Source organism: Eriocheir sinensis, chromosome 49 (assembly GCF_024679095.1).
Source record: "Eriocheir sinensis breed Jianghai 21 chromosome 49, ASM2467909v1, whole genome shotgun sequence".
NCBI lineage: Eukaryota > Metazoa > Arthropoda > Malacostraca > Decapoda > Varunidae > Eriocheir > Eriocheir sinensis.
Window position 1 is genome coordinate 6933788 of NC_066557.1, and position 20687 is coordinate 6954474.

At 41.8% G+C, this 20687-nt stretch overlaps 2 protein-coding genes across 10 annotated transcripts in view; one reads left to right on the forward strand and one right to left on the reverse strand.

Annotated features, from left to right (window-relative positions):
- On the forward strand, nucleotides 1–19757 carry LOC126981775 (probable arginine--tRNA ligase, mitochondrial). Of its 9 annotated transcripts, none has more exons than XM_050833308.1 (12): nucleotides 2–142; nucleotides 1328–2055; nucleotides 3472–3560; nucleotides 4032–4144; nucleotides 4554–4674; nucleotides 4911–5066; nucleotides 6865–7210; nucleotides 7476–7812; nucleotides 8336–8454; nucleotides 9965–10188; nucleotides 11586–11760; nucleotides 19342–19757. In XM_050833308.1, the coding sequence occupies exons 2-11, from the start codon at nucleotides 1945–1947 to the stop codon at nucleotides 11734–11736; spliced, it is 1767 nt and encodes a 588-aa protein (XP_050689265.1). In that variant the 5' UTR covers nucleotides 2–142; nucleotides 1328–1944; the 3' UTR covers nucleotides 11737–11760; nucleotides 19342–19757. The 9 variants fall into 9 exon arrangements, with proteins under 9 accessions (XP_050689274.1, XP_050689265.1, XP_050689271.1 ...); XM_050833314.1 differs by having other exon boundaries at nucleotides 19440–19757; XM_050833316.1 differs by having other exon boundaries at nucleotides 11589–11760.
- Nucleotides 13381–20687, reverse strand: part of LOC126981776 (transmembrane protein 179-like) — a 16491-nt gene continuing 9184 nt past the window's right edge. Inside the window, exon 5 of the mRNA XM_050833318.1 lies at nucleotides 13381–19583. Coding sequence (XP_050689275.1) covers nucleotides 19428–19583 — 156 coding nt within the window. The 3' untranslated portion in view covers nucleotides 13381–19427. The remainder of the gene's footprint in view (nucleotides 19584–20687) is intronic.

A 20687-nucleotide genomic window follows, 5' to 3' on the forward strand; every position in this document is an offset into this window, starting at 1 on the left:
CGCCCCGTTGAGCAGGGTCGCGTGTTTACCATTCAGTGCCGGGCGTGGAGGGCGGCAGCGGGGAGGCTTTTCACCCCATAACACTCCAGAAGAAGAACACACAATAGGAGAAGGACAAGCCATTAAGGAATGAAAGAAGGAGGTATTACGCAAGTCTCGGGTCAGCCTCCCAAACACGATAGGTACCGGCCGAAAATTAATAGTCCAATGATTTTTGCTAAGGTTGGCTGTATTATTTTTGACATAGATTTACATAGAAAATCAGACCACACAGACCCCATGGTCCAGATTAAGTGGTCTGTCCTTAAACCTAAGTAATTCTTCATTAATCAGATGGCTCCAAAACGCAGCATTTCAACTCTAGTTAATATTAGGTTGAAGGAAGTGTCGGTCGAGCTTGTTTTTAAAGGAGTCAATCGTGTTACACTGGACCACTGACGGTGGGAGCTTATTCCATTCTCGCACTACAATGTTGTGAAGAAAAATTTGGTGCAATCTGAATTTACTTGTCTACATTTGAGTTTTATGCCATTGTTCCTCGTACGGAAATTGTCATCGATCATAAACAATGTTGATCTGTCTACATTCGTGAAACCATTAAGTATTTTAAAACATTCGATCAGTTTTCCTCAGAGGCGACATTTTTCAAGAGAGAACGTGTTAAGGGTGGAAAGCCTTTCTTCGTAAGATTTGTTGCGCAAGGAAGGGATAATTTTTGTTGCCCGACGCTGAACACCTTCTAATTTAACAATGCGCTTTGCATGGTGGGGAGACCAAAACTGTACCGCATATACCAAGTGGGGTCTGACTAAACTATTGTAGAGTGGAAGTATTACATCTTTATTCTTGAATAAAAAGTTTCTTTTAATGAAGCCCAACATTCTGTTCGCTTTATTTGCTGCATCAATGCATTGCTGTGAGAATTTGAGGTTTGATGCAATTTTGACCCCCAAGTCCTTAATGCATTGAACGCTGCACATTTCGTAATCGTACTTCTTATTCCTTGTTCCAACTTGAAGGATCTAGGAATAAGAAGTTCAATTACGAAATTATCTTGCCTCGTGCCTCGACAGCCTCTGATGTGTTGTCCTGCATGTCTTCCACCAACCTAACCTTCAAACCTTTCATTGATTGTTGGAGTGCCGTCATTCAGTTAAGTCAAATATTTTTTAATCATGAAACTAGCTAAATTATCTCAATCATATATATTTGGTATTGGGAAAGTGGAAATGTCGAAAGTTGAACAGCCGATGAAGTGTGGGTATCACGTAGGTAAACGGCAGCCTTGAGTTAAACATTTGATAAAGTTCCAGATTTTTTCCCACAGCATTTTTTTTTCCAGCGCAGAGAGCAACACAAGGGCAATAAAAAGAAGATGTAAAAAAAAAAACTTGCTGTCATATAGCGATAAGTATGGAGTGGCCAAAAGGTGGTGAAACTGTCTGCTAACTTTCTGTCACAAAACATCATTGGCTAATGTTAAAGAAGGGGTAGCCACATCTTGTGAAGTTAATAATTAAGGACTTTTTTTGGTCCACTTCATTGGCTGGTGATAACGGACTGGATTGGAGATGGATCTGTGGAGCATCACAAAACCACATCATCAGCTAGACTAACAACACCAATAATATGTAGATGGTTGCTTAGCTGCCTTGCTGGGTCAGAAGTATCTCATAACTACAGTAACTACTACTACTACTGCTACTGTCACCACTGCTGCTTCTGCTATTAGTACCTGCTACATACTATAACAACAACAATCAACTACTACTACTACTATCACTACTACTACTACTACTGCCACAACCACCACCACCACTACTATTACTACTACTACTACTACTACTACTACAACCAGCAGTCCCACCATCAAATGTGCCAGGCCCTCCACAAGGCAGATAACACATTTAGGAGACACACGTCTAATCTCTCGGCCTGGCCACCATGGCACACAAGATAAGGTCACTCATCTCCAGCAAGGTGTCCCGAGCACTGGAGGGAGTGTTGTCTGGGACCAGGGAAGCCAAGCCGTCCACTGTTCTCCCCTACATCCAGGTATTTTTATTATTATTATTATTATTATTATTATTATTATTATTATTATTATTATTATTATTATTATTATTACTTATTATGTATTTGTTATCGTTCGCATTTTTTTGGGGGGGGGGGCTTTACATCTGTAGTGCATGTTCTCCAAGAATGTATTATTTTTATTTTTATTATTATCATTATTATTATTAACCATACTGAGATAAGCTGAAATAACTCGGTACTATAATGGATGACGTCACATGAAGCAGTTCAGTTACCGACTGGGTCACTTTATTATCATGAATCTTATCACTTTTTGGGACGATTTGGACACGTTGGGTATAAAAGTTGAAAGGAAAGGCGGGGATATTGAGGTGAGTATATTCCCAACTTGTTTTATTTAACAGTAAAGGAAGCAGCTCAAAGGGAAAAAACACCTTCTGACTGCTGTCCCTGCAGAAGTAAATATAAATGTGTGTCCAAAAGAGAAGTCAGTTTTGGATAGAAAATTGTTTTGATATTCCCCTCTTGAAAGAGTTTAAGTCTTAGGCAGGAGGAAATACAGACAAAGGAAGGCTATCTCACAGTTTAGCCAGCAAAAGAGATAAAAGAATGAAGATACTGGTTAAAAAAGAATGAAGATGCTGGTTAACTCTTGCATTAGGAATTGGGATAAGAAAGGATGAGGTAAGGTAGAAAGATATGGGCAGCAAGGCCATGGGAGGGGTTGTGAGATGCAGTTAGCAAGTTCAAAAGAGCAGTCAGCATGAAAATTTTGATAGAAGATAGAGAGACAAAATTGTGGCGGAATTTAAGAGGTAGATGACTGTCAATAAGAGGAGGGGAGTTGATGAGAGAGAGCCTTTGACTCAACTCTGTCCAAAAGAGCTGTGTGAGTGGAACCCCTTCACATATGAGATGCATACTCCATATGGGTGCAATCAAGGACCTTGTAAATAGATAGCATCTGGGAGGGAGAAAAACTGGTAATGATATAAAATGCCTAACAATGAGAAAGCTGATTTAGCAAGAGATGAGACAGAAATTTTCCAGAGGGATTTGAGGAAGAGGTGGGGGCTCACCACAGGTGGGTTCTGAGCCCCCTATTGTCTGTGGTAGTGGTAGAGGTGGAGATCTGCTTAAATGTGCTGAACAGAGTGTGGTAAAAGTCCAAGGCTGGTACTAAGTATTGGCGATTGCTGGACTAAGTATGGTAAACACCTAGAAATGGGCTGTGATCCTTGGACTCAAGCAGTTCCTGATTCATAGAGTTTTATGGTTCCTGGACAGGTGCTCCCGCTATTAATCAGGGAAATTGGGGGTCGAGTGCATATATTTCTTATCTAATTGTCTTTCTTAGCTTATATTTCTTCTCAATGCATGTGTAGCAACCACCATCATCAGCTCCTTAATGACTCCTCCTCCTCCTTCCCATAGGTTGATCCTCAGGCCAGCCAGGCGCCAGAATTCAAACTGTCTCTGCGAGATCTCCAGCAGCGCGGACTGACCAACTCTGCTGACAGACTGTGAGTGGCAGGCAATGTTGTGCCTTGTTTGGGTTATACATTAGGCCTATTCTAGTGTGAAACAGTTGTTGCTATAGTTGTTGTTATTGATGTAGTTATGGTTCAGAAAATCACCATTTTTCACTACCTTATTCTTTTTTCATATATTCCATGTTTTGTTTTATACCTATTAAAAGAGTTTCTGGATCATCAGTTGCTGGTAAATCAGTGGTAGTTTAATAGGATGCACTTCCGATCACTAAACATGACATCTCATTGTCAAGAAACACAATAAAACTGATCTAGTTCGAAGAGGGGGAAACATCTGATGCCAGGGATTGAACCTACAATCACCCAGAGGGGAGGCATGTGCTTTACCAGTCAGCTAAAAAGGCGTCCCTCTAGTCAAGTAGGTTCTTCGGGTCTCCCGCGTTCAGTGGGTCACTACATTAGTGTAGCTATTACTTCCCTAACCCACCCTACCCTTCACAGCAAGGGCCTGGCAACATTCGGCTCATCGCTGGTTGAAACATTTGAGACAGACACGCTGGTTCCTGCCGTGTACCTGAAGCAGACCAAGGCGGACGTCAGGCTCAACTTTAAGGGTGAGAGAGAAATATGGAAAATTATATTCTGGTAGTAAAACTGTAACAATAATAATAATATTAGTAATGATAACAATGATAATAATAGGGATACAAATAATTGATATAAATGGGCCATAATATCTGGGGGGGCCCCCCTATATTTTCTATGTCAGCCTGAAATGACCCTAAAGTCTTTATTTCTTTAAAAAAATTCCCCCAATTGTGCATGCTTGCTTTGCGCACACACACACACACACACACACACACTTAGAACCTATGATGCCCTTTCGCTCTCTCAGAAATTCTGCCAAAATTAAGGGCCTGTATAAAGTAACTTCTGTATCAGTGAAAATCCTAACACACTCTCTCTCTCTCTCTCTCTCTCTCTCTCTCTCTCTCTCTCTCTCTCTCTCTCTCTCTCTCTCAGTAAGCCCCAGTCAGCTCGTCTCTGATGTGGTTGACACAATAACTGATCGACCAAAAGATTTTTGGCGGACAAGCGGACTGGTCAGCCTTCTACCCCCCCAAAGAGTGGTGGTGGAGTACAGGTGAGGAGGAGGAGGAGGAGTAGTTAACCTCACATTTGCCCTTAAGGTAATTATTTTAATTTGCAGTCACCTTTATTGGAGTAGGGGTAGAGGAGGAGCATATGTTTGTGGTGGTGGTGTAACTTATTGAGTGACTAAATAGTTACGTTACCTCTGAGTCCTGCATTAATAATAGTAATCATCATAATAACAGCAACAAGAGCATTAATATTAACCCTGTTTCCACTACTCCTCAGCTCCCCAAACATCGCCAAGCCATTCCATGTTGGCCACCTGCGTTCCACCATCATTGGCAACTTCGTTGGCAACATTTGCAGCGCTGTTGGTCACTCGGTCACCCGCCTCAACTTCCTTGGTGACTGGGGGACACAATTTGGACTCCTGAAGTATGGGTGAGTGTGTGTAATTCATAAGGGTTGCTTTAGACAAGTTATATCTTACATGCTGTCTGCTCAATCACCACCCACCAAGCAAGATGGTGCCACTATAATAAACACTTGCCTGCACGATAACAGGCTGGGAGCTGACCACCACCAAGAAAGCCTACCAGCACCATAGGTGAAACATAAAAAAATAAAACAACAACAACAACAAAAAAAAAAAAAACAGGTTGGCTTGGTAGAGTAGCATTGCTTGTCCACCCCTTGGTAGGCCATGCACACAACACTTCTGGGTCTCAATCCTGCTCTGAGATCCTCCAGAAATTTAGCCTGGGACTGCAATGTCCCAGTTACCAAGGGTGCCATGAGGAGCCACTCTGAAGGTCTTGAGAAGGAAGAGACTGTGTACTGGCACACACACACACTCACACACACACACTGTCTAGGACTCACTGCGTCAAGATGTAAGTCAGATGTCACTCTCCGCAGCAGCCATGGGGTCAGCTTCCCCATTCCCCCTTTCCTATTTCTTCAAGGAACTCACCACTTCAAAGAACATTTGGTGAAAGGTAGTGAAATTATACAGACAGACAGTTAGAGTGCAATGTGTTAGTGGTGCTGCAAAGAGTATAGTGACGGCTATGTGTTGCCGACACCCGTCACCTACACTGTCCATGCTGACACACCCATACTCTGAAGGACACCAGCCTGGTCACCCTGCAGCAGGGGAAGGTAATTTCAGGTGACAGTGCAGTGTTGGAGCCTCGTCACTCAGGTGGAGCAGGTTGCACACCACCCCTGTCAAGGCTGTGCCATAATTCCCACAACAAACAGCATGTGTACCAGCTGGGCAGTAACCACCATCCTTTTTGTCTTGCCAGCCCGGGACTTAGCACCTCATTACTAAGCCCAGATACTGCCCACATGCATCCTGCCATCAGCTGTCACCTGACCCATCGTTTGACCTGAAGATTAACACCTTACCATCATCTGGAAGGGGCTGCCTTCCCTCCCTCCCGTTAATACCACACTGCATTCCACCCCACCTCTCCCCCCTAAGCAACATCACCCCAACCTTCCCAGATGCATCAGATTCCCCTGACCCATCCCCTTTCTCTTTATACTTGTTTATTTTGTGGAGTTACTTTAGAATGTATCTATAAGATGTACATTTTCAGCCTAATTGGTGCCAAAACTGAATAAATAAACCATTTTATTATTATTATTACACACACACACACACACACACACACACACATACACACACACTTGAGCAAGGAGGATTGGGGTGTGTGGTGTGTGAGGTTCTGGCAGTACCCAGAGATTGACCAATGAGCCTTGCAGTTGCTCTAATCGGGAGGGTACTTGCTGGCGATTGCTTGCGAGTCCAACTTGTGATCAGGCCATGGTGAAATACACACACACACACACACACACACATACAGTAGCACGCATGCATGTGTGTACCCACACATGCACAAACACCGTGGTTAACATGCTTGCTTCACAACAGAGATGTCTTGGGTTCCATTCCTGGGCTGATTGGACATGTACGGGCAGTCTCCTTTACTCTGTGGCCTCAGTCCACCTAGAAGTGACTGGGTACTGAGTGTCAGACAATGGTTGTATCCTGCCTCCTGGGTGTATGTGAGCTTCCAGCTCTACCCAAAGATGCATGAATATGTTGCTCCAAAGCTCAGAATGAAAAGGGTACTTACTGGCTGGCAAAACAGAAGAAAAAAAAAAAAAAAAAAAAACACCAGTCCCTGAACCTAACCAACTCTCTCCCATTCACACTCTCCTTCTACAGCTGTGACACTCAAGGACTGACTGTAGCAGACTTACAAGAGGATGCCATCACCAAACTACATCAAGCTTATGTTTATGCCAACCAGCGTGCAGCAGAGGACCCTAAAGTTGCTCAGACTGCCCGAGAGACATTCACGCGCATGGAAGAAGGTGAACCAGCTGATCTATCTGCCTGGGAGACCTACCGGGAGCTCTCCCTGATTGATTTAAAGAGAGTGTATGGAAGACTAAATGTGTCGTTTGATGAGTACCATGGGGAGAGCATGTATCCACAAGAGGCCTGTCGAGAGGTATTACAGGCGATGGAGAATGCTGGACTGTTGCGGACCTTATCAGATGGAAGGAAGGTCAGTAGAGAGGGGGGGGGGGGTTACTTAGATAATCAAACCACACAGATCCTGGGGCTCAGATTAGGTAGTCTGGCCTTAAATTTAAAAGAAACATCAATAAATGGCCATCAAGACTTTGCATTTCTGTCTGTTTGGGTGCAGAATTTGACAGTTCAGTGCACTGCTAACATATATACTAAATGAACTGAATATTTCTACTGATAATTTTCAAGGGTACATATGCTAAATTTATTAACACTTTTAATGATTTCTTCTTGTTAAGGTCTACCCAGTCAATCCTAACCAAGACGTCACGATTGAGAAGAGTGATGGGTCAACCCTGTACATAACAAGGGACGTTGCTGCTGCACTAGACCGCTTCAACCGCTATGCCTTCACCAGGATGATCTATGTTGTGGAAAATGGGCAGTCAGACCACTTCACTGCCCTGTTCTCCATCCTGAGGGCACTAGGTCACCGATGGGCAGAGGACGGACTGTCACATGTGAAGTTTGGGAGAGTGCGAGGTATGAGCAGCCGCAAGGGGACAGCTGTGGCCTTAGAAGATCTGCTGGATGGGGCGAGGCATCTTATGTCAGAGAAACAGCAGACAAGCAAGAGTGAGTGTGTTTGGGGAGGAAGAGAAGAAAGGGGAAAAGGAGGAAAACCAGGAAAGAGAGGGAAGAGGGGGAGGAGGAGAAAGGTAAGGACACAAGAAGAGGAGAGGTAGAAAGAAGTGGAAGAGAGAGGGGGAGGAGACAAAAGGAGATGGTGAGTAAGAGGAGGGTCTGGAAAAGAAACGAAGCAGGAAAGGAGTTAAAGATAGATAGAGGACAGGACAGGATGAGGAGGAGGAGAAAAAGTTGGGGAAGAGGAGGGGGAGGAGATGGAAGGAAGAGGAAATAAATGGAAGAAGAACTGAGGCGGAGAGAAGAGGAGGTAATCGGAGAAGATGAAGACAGAGAAGGAAGAGGCAAAAAAGGGAAGGAAGTTTTTCTATGCTTCTTCACATATTTATCATTATTATTATTATTATTATTATTATTATTATTATTATTATTATTATTATTATTATTATTATTATTATTATTATTATTATTATTATTATTATTTGTTCTGTATCCCACCCTCCACCCCCTCTAGCCACCAGGGTCAGCAGCCAGGCCTCAGCGGAGGAGTTGGCCGTGTCGTCAGTCATTGTGGGTGACCTGAAGCAGCGGCGTCAGCGTGACTATGAGTTCTCTTGGGGCAAGGCACTGCAGGTGAGGCCAAGGTGGGCACTCACCTACCACCACCACCGCCTACACTGCTTTCCTCACTTCCTTCCTCTTTCTTTTGTGCAGCACCTTGATTATTCTGTTCAGTTTTGGTCCCCTTATTACTGAATGGATATAAAACCATACCTTAACATCCCCTGATTTAACATCCATGGTTTTATATATCCATAGGGTATCCCATAGATATTAACAAGTTAAAAATTTAGGTATCTGTGGGTTTTCTTGAGCACTTTTGTAGTCAGCCAAACCACTGCAACTTACCACACATCATGTCGTCACTCTGCACATTTTCATTATCAAGTAATCACGCTAGTGGTTATTGTAGGGTTCCAGCAAGGTCGGAATACTGGAAATTTCATCTTACCAAAGATGATCCTCTTATAATCCCCTAAGTACTCCTCACCAGACTATGTATGGTTGACTGCTCATGTGTAAGAAATGTAAGAAAGGCTTTCTAAAGAGTGCATTTGATGAGGATTATGTAAATAGTCTTAAGTACTTAATATATTTGCATGATATTGTTGTAATGCAAGAACAATATGGGTTTCTAAGCCCCCAAAATGATGTTTTATGGACACGCATGCTCTTAAGCAAACACAGGGTACTGAGGCAATACAGGAGAGTGATGGTTTGGTGGACAGTATTTACACTCGACCCTCAATATCCTGTATATCAGATATCCCAAACTAAATATGGGGTTCAGCAATTGTTGGACATATACCCAGTCAAGCCCAGGAACCAAAATAGAATCCAAGTAAAATACCTTGAGTTCATCTAAGTCTGCCAGTTGCTGGGCATATGTCTGGCCAAGTCCGGGTATTAAAACAAAAGTTTGGCCATACAACGGATTTCTTCCCCCGCTCAATGTCTGCAACACTTGCTACACGCTTCTTCTTCTGGCAGTGTGTTGTTTGTCATGGTGGCAGTGATGGTCATGTTGCCTCCACAATGGCTTCACTGGTTCAGTAAGCTTCGTATTCTTGTTCAGAGTTATTGAATTCCTTTAATTTATCCAATTTGTATGATGTTTGTATATTAGTACTTCACTCTAAGTTTGTCTGTGTCTTCAACAAAATGTCTACAACGTGTTCAATAAGCTGCTTCTTGTGACGTACATTCTTGTCTGTTTACAATCATTAGCTGAGCAGCTGCTTTTAGTTATGATTGTTTTTCTTATCCACTTCATATTTTTATTACCTGACTTTTATAGAAAGAAGCATTTATTAGTAAATAATTTGCATTGTATGATATACTCAAGCACCCAAATTTTCAGCCATCCAGACCTACTGGCGTGGTTTCTGTATGCGTTAAAAAAACACGCTCAGTTGAGGCTTGTCGCCTCTCCTCGGGCAAGCCTCAATTGAGGTCTGTTGCCGTTCTTGGGTTAAGCAGCTGTGCAGTGACCCCACATTTGTGTGCAAATACAGTATGTACTAGAATCAATTACATAAATATTGTAGTCTCCTTATATCTGTGTGTATTTCCTCTCCCTCAGGCCAGTGGTGACACGGGTGTCAAGCTGCAGTACACACACTGTCGCTTGCTAAGCCTGGAGCAGCACTGTGGGGTGGCACCACGACCAAGGGTCAGCACAGCACCGCTGGTGGAGCCTCAGGCACTGGCACTAGTCACTGAAATCGCCAGGTTTGATGAGGTGTTGGTGGAAGCGTACCATGAGCTGGAGGCGTGTGTGCTGGTGGCGTATCTGTTCCGCTTGTGGTAAGTGTGTGTGTGTGTGTGTGTGTGTGTGTGTGTTTACCTATTTGTGGTTTACAGGGCCTGAGCTAAGCTCAGATAGTCCTGTCTCCTTGTCCGTATTTGTCCAACTTCTCCTTTTGATGGACACTCCCCGCCTCCACAATCTCCTTCTCTTGACCATTCCACTCATCTACACTTTATATGGGTAACTATACTTCTTTTTATCCTTCAGACATGTTCCCTTTTTCAGTTTCTTACTGTGTCCTCTCAGCCCCCTCCTCCCCTCTGTTACAACCAAGTCACTTCTATTCAATTTATACAGTCCACTAGTAAATTCATACAAAGCTACCAAGTCTTTTTTTTTCCTGTTCGGGGACCAAATTAACCCTTTCAGTGCACAGCGCGTCATGCCCTCCGATCCCCTGTGCGCGGTCGGGCAGGGGGGTGTGGGGGTCTCTTTTCACCTCCACATCTCTGTAACTATGCATTGTAGCAAGTACCCAAGCATATCATTGGAAAGAAAAAAGGCAAATACTATACAATCAACGTATTATCATTGCCATTCTTCATATGATGACTGAGTATATGCAATACAATATTTTTCATCTGTAAGATTTTATTTTGCCATCATATCTAAAAAAAGTAAACCACTATAATATATGATTAAGATTCGTTTTAGTACCGTGCCAGTATCTCATTACCTACCTTATGAAACATCAGTAGCTCTTCATATATCTTTTCTACAAACCTTCAACAGTCATGGAAACGCTTTCAAAATCCAATTCAAGGACTTCTTTTTTACTCTTGAAAATAGGGGATAATGTTTACGAAAGCGCATCGCCTCCTCTGGCGGCGACAGTGGTGCCGCCGCAGCCGCAAAATAGCTCGCAGAGGGTTTTGTTAGGTTAGGTAAGGTTATATTCATGCTCCATGATAAAATTCGCGGTATTTACATAAAAATAACAGGTTTGCTCTGGCGACGGCCGCGGCGGCGGTGCAGCCGCCTATAATATGAACTTGTAATTTTTGCTGATTTAGAAAAAATGTAACAAAATCATGTAAATTAATAAAGAGAAATGAATATAATAGAGGAATTCAAGAATACTAAGGCTGAATTAATTTAAAAATGGAGGCATAAAAAATATTGGAGATTTTTAGAGTTCAAAATTTTGAAAATGGGGCGGGGCAAGTGGGAGCTGCAAGGTAAGTTGGAGTACGATGTTGGTGTATGTGTTGCCACTACCTCACGATATAATTTTAATAGTGATTCATCCAATTAATGGCGATGCATACCAATGTGTTTGCCGCCTGCTCTTCTTCGTGAAGGCTGTTGTAGCTTTATTTATTTATTCATATTACTACTTGTAGAGCAGGAAAAGAGAAACCAGCTGTTACCTACATGTTCTCTCCCATGACAGCAGTGCCACCAATGCAGCCTTCAAGGTCCTGCCCATCAAGTCAGCCCCTCAGGAGGTGGCCGAGGCTCGCCTGGCACTGTTCCTGGCAGCGAGGCACACCTTGGCAGCGGGCATGGCACTGCTTGGCTTGCGGCCTATGACTCGCATGTGAATAGGTGCCTTCGTTTGGTTTGTGGTAAGTTGTTTGGATCTTAGCAGGACTCATTTTGGGGTAAGATGGATGAGGGTGGATTAGGGTTGGACACTGATTGCATTTTTGCATTTTGGTTGGACATGGTCAGATTTGGTGGATTTGGTTAGATTTTGGATTAAACCATATTAATGGAAGACAATTTGGTAGAATGTGAGTGGAATCTAAATGACTTTACTTTTATATTCTTTTCATACTTTTCTTCTCTCCTTACTTTGGTGTAATCATTTCTAGCTTGTCTACAACCTTCCCCATTTATGGCATTCCTTCTCCTTTTTAAGTTTCTCCAGGCTTTATCTTCCTTTTCCTTTGCTTCCAGACATCTTTTTTTCCCTTGCCCTTATTACATAGAAAGGTAGTTCTCTCACTTTACTGATTTCATATACGTGCCCTCTTTGGGATTTTCTCTTCTTTGACACCCATGATTATCACACTTTCTTTCTACCACTTCTTTAACCAAGTCTTTTTTCTTATTACTTGAACAATCGACCACACGCTCCATCTCTACTTTTCTTTCCCTTTCTTGTTGTTCCAGAATTTCTTTGAAACTACTTTTTTCTTTGTGTGTGTGTGTGTGTGCATTCACCACTTACACATACGTGTAACACACACACGCGCAAACATTACAAACACACACACACACACACACACGAGTACAGTACACATATATACGTACATACATACACATGAACACGCTCCCTCACATGAACACAGCCCCTCTGTTTGTAGCAGACGACACCCACAGCCCAGCTCCCACTTGGTTAGCTTACACACACACACACACACACACACAGCAGCTTATATATAGGGATTATACACCCAAGAGCGCCGCCAGTATTGTATGATGAGCAGATAATTTAATCCCTAAAGGACCGGAAGCGGCTATAGCCACTTTACCGGGCAATGACCAGAGGCGGTTTTAACAGCCTTGCTATTTTTATGCTAAATTTAGCCTTTTTTTGCAATTTTTTGTAATTCACTCATTGGGAACTCTGCCCAAGAGTTAGTTTGGCTACTCTGTCAGTCACTGGCTCTGCTCGCACCATGGCTGCAAGCAGTGACACTGACTCCGAGGAGTCCAATTTTTTGCTCGCACCCTCCCGCCCTCGGATCTCAACGCCACGAGTATCACCTGCCGCTAACCACACACAATAAGGACTGTATTGCACGGAGGGAGCTTATATTATAGTCTACATAAATAGAGCTCAGAGCACCCGTTTTCATTATGACCTAGCCATGGCCAAGCAGCCAAAACGGAGAAATTGAAGGCAAGAGGCCGTTCCTGCCAAAATTCTCTCTTCTTCAACTCGCTGTCTCTACATAACCACGGCATGTAGAGACTTTTGTTGGAGGGCATCATTAGAAAAGGAAGACTTAATAGTGAGGACAAAGTTTGTTTCAGTTGCTCGTTCATTGTTGGTTAAGAGTAAGGAGTGTGTGAATACAGGCTACTTTTGGTGTTTAGCACTGGAGGGCCAGTCCTGACAGCAACAAGATTACCACTCTGCTGGTCGCGGAGGGGTTAAGAAACGTTGTGAATAAACAACTTTGTTTATGAATAAATGAAAAGATGTTACTCTTTTTGTGGATATGAAAACAATTCCCTTGTTAAGTATAATCTTGGGCATTATATTTGAACAGAGTATATATATTACATGTATCTTTGCACAACAGTACAAAAAAAGCACAATCTAGCCCTACACAACTTCACTGACTTTGTTCACAGATATTGAGTAAAGAAAGAGATTGTTGTTATGACTGTGATTGCCACCAGATGACTTGTTTCTTGAGCTCCACCCTCTCACTTCAGCCTCTCGAGATGGAACACAGTATTGTTGTGTCTCGAGATTCGCCTTGACCTGACATGAAGCTTGAGTGTTACAACAACAAGCCTATGATCAGTTCCAAAGAAGTCAGTACTCTGCAAAACCCTGCAGTTCTGAAGGATCCTCCAACGAGCACAGACGAGGATGTAGTCAATCTCCTTAGCTACCCCTCCAGCATTGTTATACCAAGTCCAGTGGTGCAGCTCTGGTCTTTGCAACCAAGAACCCATAATTCTCAATCTTCAGGACAAAATTCAGGAGAGAGTTGTTGATGTCCCAGGTACCAGGACCATGGGGACCAACACATAGCTCGCAGTCAACCCTCTCAGTGCCAGCAACAGTACTGAACTCGCCCAGGACAATGAGTGTGTCCTGAGGGGTACTGGTCTAACACGGAATCGAGTTTGGCATAGAACACCTTCTCTTCAGTTTCACACATCTCAGTAGGAGTGTACACTACAACAAGAGACATGAAGCCCAGTGTGTGTTTCAGCCTCACTCACATTCCGGTTTATTCATAAATCAAGCAGGAGGGAGATTGAGAGGAACTTTTACATAAGCAGACAATTTACTTTCAACTTAAAGGATCATTTGGGGGAGGAGTAGTCTCTAAATGCAAGTCTGAAGTACCCCTGTCAGTTTATGGATGTCACATTTAACTTTGTTGCCTACTTTTATTATTACCACTAGGATGTCTTCATTACCATTGTTATCAGTGTGGTAATAACTTTGTTCTCAGTAATTTCCTGTGAAAGCATCACATGTATGGAGGCTTGTTTGTTTATACTGGACTCAGTGGGTATGAGTGGATTTTGTCAGATGCTTTCAATATCTGAAAAAATGGAGTTCCTTAACAGTAAACAGTGTTAATTATGGGATTATTTTAACAGTCCAGGTCATCTCTACTGAAAACAGGAAAAATTACCTTGACCAATTTGTGACAACTCAAGGACAAGGGTGGAGCTTATGTAACAAGTTCACTTGCTGGCGGCAAGTTAAATATAGATAGGAAAAATGGCAATGAGGAAGTATGTAGTAATCTTACATTTAAGGAAACTGAGGATGAGATAATAATAATAATACAAGCAAAAAATGTTAACTAATTCTATATGTTTGGCTAATATCATAAATGCCAAATCTCCTTTCTTTTAATTTTTATGACAAAGAAAGGAAGGCAAATTAGGAAAGGAACTAAGGAAAAAGTAAGTTAGAAAATAGAAAGGGAAAAATTTAGAAAGGAAGAAATACCAAGAGGGGGAAAAGAAATAATGAAAAATGGAACAGAGGCAATGAGAGAGAGCCAGAAAAAAAAAAAAAAAAGAAAAAAAAAAGAAAAGGGTAAAAGACATGGGAAATCAGGGAAGAAGAAATGAGAAACATGATAAATGATGCTCTTGGATAAGAAAACAAATGAATTAATAAAGCAAGAAAAGGAAGGGAAATATTTGGAGAAAAGGAGGAGTGTATAAAAAGACAAAGAAATTAAAAACTTAAATGTTTGAAAAAAAAAAGGAAAATAATAGGAAAGAGGAAGATATAATAGAAGAAAAAAACATGGGGGGAAAACAGAAAAAGAACAATTGACCTTAAAAAAGTGGAAAGTAGGGAAAGTAAACAATAGGAAGAAATGAATGAATAAAGTACAAGAAATGAATTACAAAATAAGGTATACTGAACGACAAGGAAAGAAGAAAAATACATGTTACTTTACAACTGAGGAAAAGACATTGGAAAAATCAGAAAAAAACAAACTGGAAGACAATGGCCACACACACAACACCACATCATCATCAACATCAAAGCATCACTAGCACCACCACCACCACAACCATCTCCACACAACACCACTAGAACCACACTATCACATTAATATATCTCACAACAATTTTGGGGTAATATTAATGAGGAGTAGGCGGCCACCACGCTCAAATTTACTGTCTGTGCGGCCTAAGTCAAATTTACCTGAACTGCCATGACGCTGAGGCTAAGGTACTGGTTTGATGGGGCTAGACTACTAATTTCATAGGGCTGAATATGTAATTTAGTAATAAAGGGTTGCCAATTCAGTGGGAATAGGTCACTAGTAATTTAATGGCTATTGGTTGCTAATTCATGGCAATGGGCAAGTCTAATGGTGATTAGTTACTAATTCAGTGACAGATTACTTATTTAATGGTGATAGGTTACTTATTCAATGGTGTTGGATTATTTATTTGATGGTTGTAGCTTACTAATTCAACGGCAATATGTTACGGATTTAATGGTGATAGGTTGCTAACTTGAGGAAAGGTTATTTGTTTAGTGGCAATAGGTTACTATTATACTGGCAACAGGTCTCCAATTCAATAGGATTAGGTTACTAATTTGAATAAAGTTTGGTTACAAAGTTGGTGGAGATAGGTTTACTAATTTGGGGGTTGATCGTAATTTTGAGGCAAAAGATTATATACCTTATTTAGTATCAATCTAATGGGAGGCACTTCCCATAACACATGACATCTCGGTGTCATGAAACACGAGAAGTTTTTCTCTTTAGGAGAATAAGTAATTCAGCCCGCAATTCGATCCCAGGCCCCCCCGTGACAGGAGGCAGCCACTTCAGCCCTGAGCCAAAGGGATCCTCCATGGCATAAGGCCTTTTGAGGTCTACATCTGTCTGCATCTCAAGACCATTATATAGCTTAGTTCTCCCATTTAAATTAATTTGTGTATTTCTTATTTAAGTTCCTCATCTTGTATTTTCTACTCCTCTGATAGACTGGGCCATCAATACTCCTGTTTCTGACACATGGGAAATTAACAACAACAGGATGATGTCATTGCTGCCACCAGTCTAATGGGAGACACTTCCCATCATTACACACAACATCTCAGTGTCATAAAATGCACGAGAAGTTGATTTATTCCGTAGAATACATTTTTTCCCAATTATTTAGCTTGGGATTTGAACCTAGTCCCCCAAGACCAGAGGAGAATACTTTGGCATCGAACCAAAGGGATCCCTGTGGCTGACAGTCTATATTTGCATCTTGGGGCCATTACAGCAATAGGGTGACTAATATAGTGGTGATACACTGCTAAATTAGTGAGGATAGCTTACCACACCTTATGCAAGATAGGTTTGATAGTTGGTGTGTTACTAAGTCAGATTTCTACTTGGTTTCAAAGAAAAAACTGCAGAGTAAAACCATCAAATTTTGCACAGATAAAAAAATCCTTAATCCTTGTGTCTACGAAAAAGACCGCCTACTCCTGCTAAATAACAACCAGATTTCTCTCTTCGTCCCACATGAAAATTTGTATATACTCATATAAAAGTCAAAATATTCAACACTTTTTAAAGTCAAGTTCAGAGGATTAACTTTTATAGGGATACTACTTTTTCAGGGGTTATTACTATTACAAATACTACTCTGATTACTTCTATGGCCTCATCAACTCCCTCCTTTTATTGACTGTCTTTCACTCCTTAAAGTTCACTGCACTATTGCTTCAATGGCTGTATTTTAACACTGTCATGTCAACTGCTCCTCTGAACTTGCCATCTCCTCATGACCTTGCTGCTTTCTTCTCTACCTTATGTCTATACTGTCCAATGTCCTAACATAAGTTAGAAGTATCCCCAAATTTTTAATTTTAAACTCTGGAAGAGCACTGTAACCAAATCTTCTACAATGATTAATACAACTTTTATCAGGGGATTAAATTTATCCCTCAACTGAACATATCATTAGCTCTGGGGGTTGACTTTTGTGAAACACTGACTTTTAAATGAGTACATAACACACTAAATGTTGAGAATTCAGTATCATTTTCTTCCTCCAAACTAACACAAAATTTGGGACATTACACAAAATCTTGGTACACAAATATCATCTTTCAGTGAATACACAATTCTGACAGTTCAGACAATAAAAAGTTGATATGTAATTCTTGGGAAAAATGTGTGTGTGTGTGTGTGTGTGTGTGTGTGTGAGAGAGAGAGAGCGAGAGAGAGAGAGAATGCCTGTATGGGAAAGGGAAAGAATATGTGTTTGTGTGGTGTGTGTTTGTTGGTGTAATTTACCTCTTGCTCTGCTGTGGGTCTCTCTTGAGACAGCCAGCCGTTCCCCTATGGAAGGAGCTCGGAGCTCAGTGACCGATCTTTGGGGAGGACTGAGACCACTCACACAAACACACTGCGACAACGAGGTCACAACTCCTTGCCTTACGTTGCATACCTACTCACTGCTAGGTGAACAGGGGCTATACGTGAAAGAAGATAAACCCAACTTATCTTCACCCGGTCGGGGAATCAAACCCCGGTCCTTCTGGTTGTGAGGCAGACGCTCTAACCACTGAGCTACTGGGCAGTGTCGTGTGTGTGTGTGTGTGTGTGTGTGTGTGTGTGTGTGTTTTTTGAGAAGGCTTATGTAACAATTATACCAACAATTAAAAGAAACACTGACTGAGACAGTACAATTGCTTTTAGTTTGCGATGTACAGGCTATAAAGAATTACTTAGCACCCTTCACTCTCATATTCTCTGCAGCAATCACTGTAATCAGTTCCAACCAGTTGTAAGGCACTAATGTAGATAAAATCCTGTACCCTACATTTTAATGTAGGAAAATGTGTCGAGGCACAGCTCAGCATCGGACCACCGGATGTTTAACGACAAGTAGCTGTTTATAGCCGTGAGAAGAGAGTATTGCTGATGGTAGAATCAGCAAGAATCAGCACTGGAAGGTCAGGAGTTCCAGCGAGTCATCACTGGAAGATGAATGCTTCCGGCGAGCCAGCGACGCACATAAAACTTGCGGCATAAATGGTGGCAGCGGTGGGATTCATCTTCCGGTGATGACTCACTGGAGCTCCTGACCTTCTGATGCTGATTCTGTCAACAATACTCTTCTCATGGCTATGAGCAGCTACGTGTCGTTAAACATCCGGAGGTCCGATGCTGAGCTGTGCTGATTCTACTGTCAGCAATACTCTCTTCTCACGGCTATAAGCAGCTATGTGTCGTTAAACATCCGGAGGTCTGATGCCGAGCTGTGCTTTGACACATATCATTCCTACATTAATATGTACAGGATTTTATCTACATTAGTGCCTTACACAGTATCAAGAACAACACTCATGCTATGGCAACACCCTCGTTCTTTAATCACCAACATTGTGCCATGGCTAAGGCATCTATTCGGAATCCTGCATCTGGTGTGATATGAGTTGTTATGCTTTAAGACTGCTGAATTTTTCTTTACAGCCTGTACATGTATTTTGAGACATGATTAAATTCACTTTTCACAAACACCATTCACTTGGCTCTTGAATCCACTCACACATTTGGAGAGAGAGAGAGAGAGAGAGAGAGAGAGAGAGAGAGAGAGAGAGAGAGAGAGAATTGTATTTAGCTATCAATTTAGTGCATTTATTAACACACCTGTGTCAAATGGTATAGCAAAAAATATGGCAAACAATAACGAAAATAATAATGATATAAAAGCTTGAATTATTGTATAGGAATAGGAATTGCTGACAAGTGCTGCCTTCTGACCTCTAAACTAAAAAGGAATACTGCTGACGGTGATTACTTAATTAAAGCTGGTCTTGAGGATAAACTATATGTTATCAACAGTGGACTGGTGTGTGTGTGTGTGTATGTGTGTGTGTGTGTGGGGGGGGGGGACTACTAACTTATAAGACATGAAACTAACACTAAAATAAAAAAAGGTTAATAATAAAAACTTCCACACAGTCAGACAAAGGGCGGCAGGAGCTTAAGTGGGAGGGAGTGACGGCTTAGTAAACATCCGTCCGCTCATCCGCCCACTCATCCCGCAATCATCCACTCAGCTGGGAGTGACGATCGGAAACCAGACGGGCGCGTTCCCTGGCCATGGACACCCGAATATTCTCTTGCTGGTGGTACTTGCACAGCTTGAGCATTGCGAACATGGAAAGCCCAACCCAGCACACCCAAGAGGTCCAAGCACCAAACTGTGAGGAAGAGGGAAGGTGAGCAAGAATGACTGACATGGACACGCACTCACCTAGGTAACTGCAACTAAGTAAACACACATATTCAATCACTGCACAGGATGAATGTGTAGCAGATGATGCCTTCAGAGTGGAGCTAGCATTACCCATTGTTAAATAAAAATGTATAAAGGATATGATAATTATTCAATCCCTTCATTATGAGGTTATCTTAATGAGAGTCAAGATATATTCGGGATGCCTGTGCGTGGAGCATTAGAATGTTAAAACATTGATATTTTGATAAAAATTCGTTCATGAATATCATATTCAGGGGTGTGGAGTCGGAGTTAAAAATTTCTGACTCCAACTCCGGGAAACTTTAAAGTTGCGACCCTGACTCCGGCCCCCCTGCCCCTCCCCCTCTACTGCACACACACACACACACACATATATATATATATATATATATATATATATATATATATATATATATATAATTTATTTGATATATATATTTGATATATACAACCCCTCCCTTTCCTAAAACTCCCTTGTTCAATGCCTACACTTTTTAAAGTTATTTTCTTCATCCTCTCATTTAAAAACCCTTCCATACACCATTCCTGTCACACTGAGTAGACTTATTCCCCTGTAAGTATCATGATCACCTCTGCTTTCCTCTTACCCTATGGATACGGCTGCCCTACATTGATCTTTATTCTTAACTAGTCACTGTTGCTCTTCCTTCCACACTCTCATTCATTACAGATTCAAAGTGCCGCTTCCTTACCTTCTTTATCTCTTCATTCCCTTTCATGAGTACCCCATCTCTCCTCTTTATGCTAGAAATGTCACTCTTACCTCCCCCCATTTCTCTTTTGACTTCTTTCTTTGATAACCCTGAAGGGTGATGGGATGCATCCTCAAGGGCTTTAATATCTATTCCATCATCACCGTAATGAGATTGATCTACAGGATGGCCACCAAAGCGAGGTTGCACAATAACAGGGCTCAGTCTTTCTGATGAGACAAGGAGTTAGAGTTCAAAGCTTCTGCCATCACTGTCTTCACCACTAACACCACTTTCAAGGCTTGAAAAAGTTACTTTCAGCTCTCTCTATT

Excerpts from the sequence above, each read along its gene's own strand:
- LOC126981775 (XM_050833308.1), top strand. The coding sequence starts at position 1,945 with ATGGCACACAAGATAAGGTCACTCATCTCCAGCAAGGTGTCCCGAGCA. Across the intron at positions 5,067-6,864 it reads TTTGGACTCCTGAAGTATGG|CTGTGACACTCAAGGACTGA; the intron begins GTGAGTGTGTGT and ends CTCCTTCTACAG. Across the intron at positions 10,189-11,585 it reads GCGTATCTGTTCCGCTTGTG|CAGTGCCACCAATGCAGCCT; the intron begins GTAAGTGTGTGT and ends CTCCCATGACAG.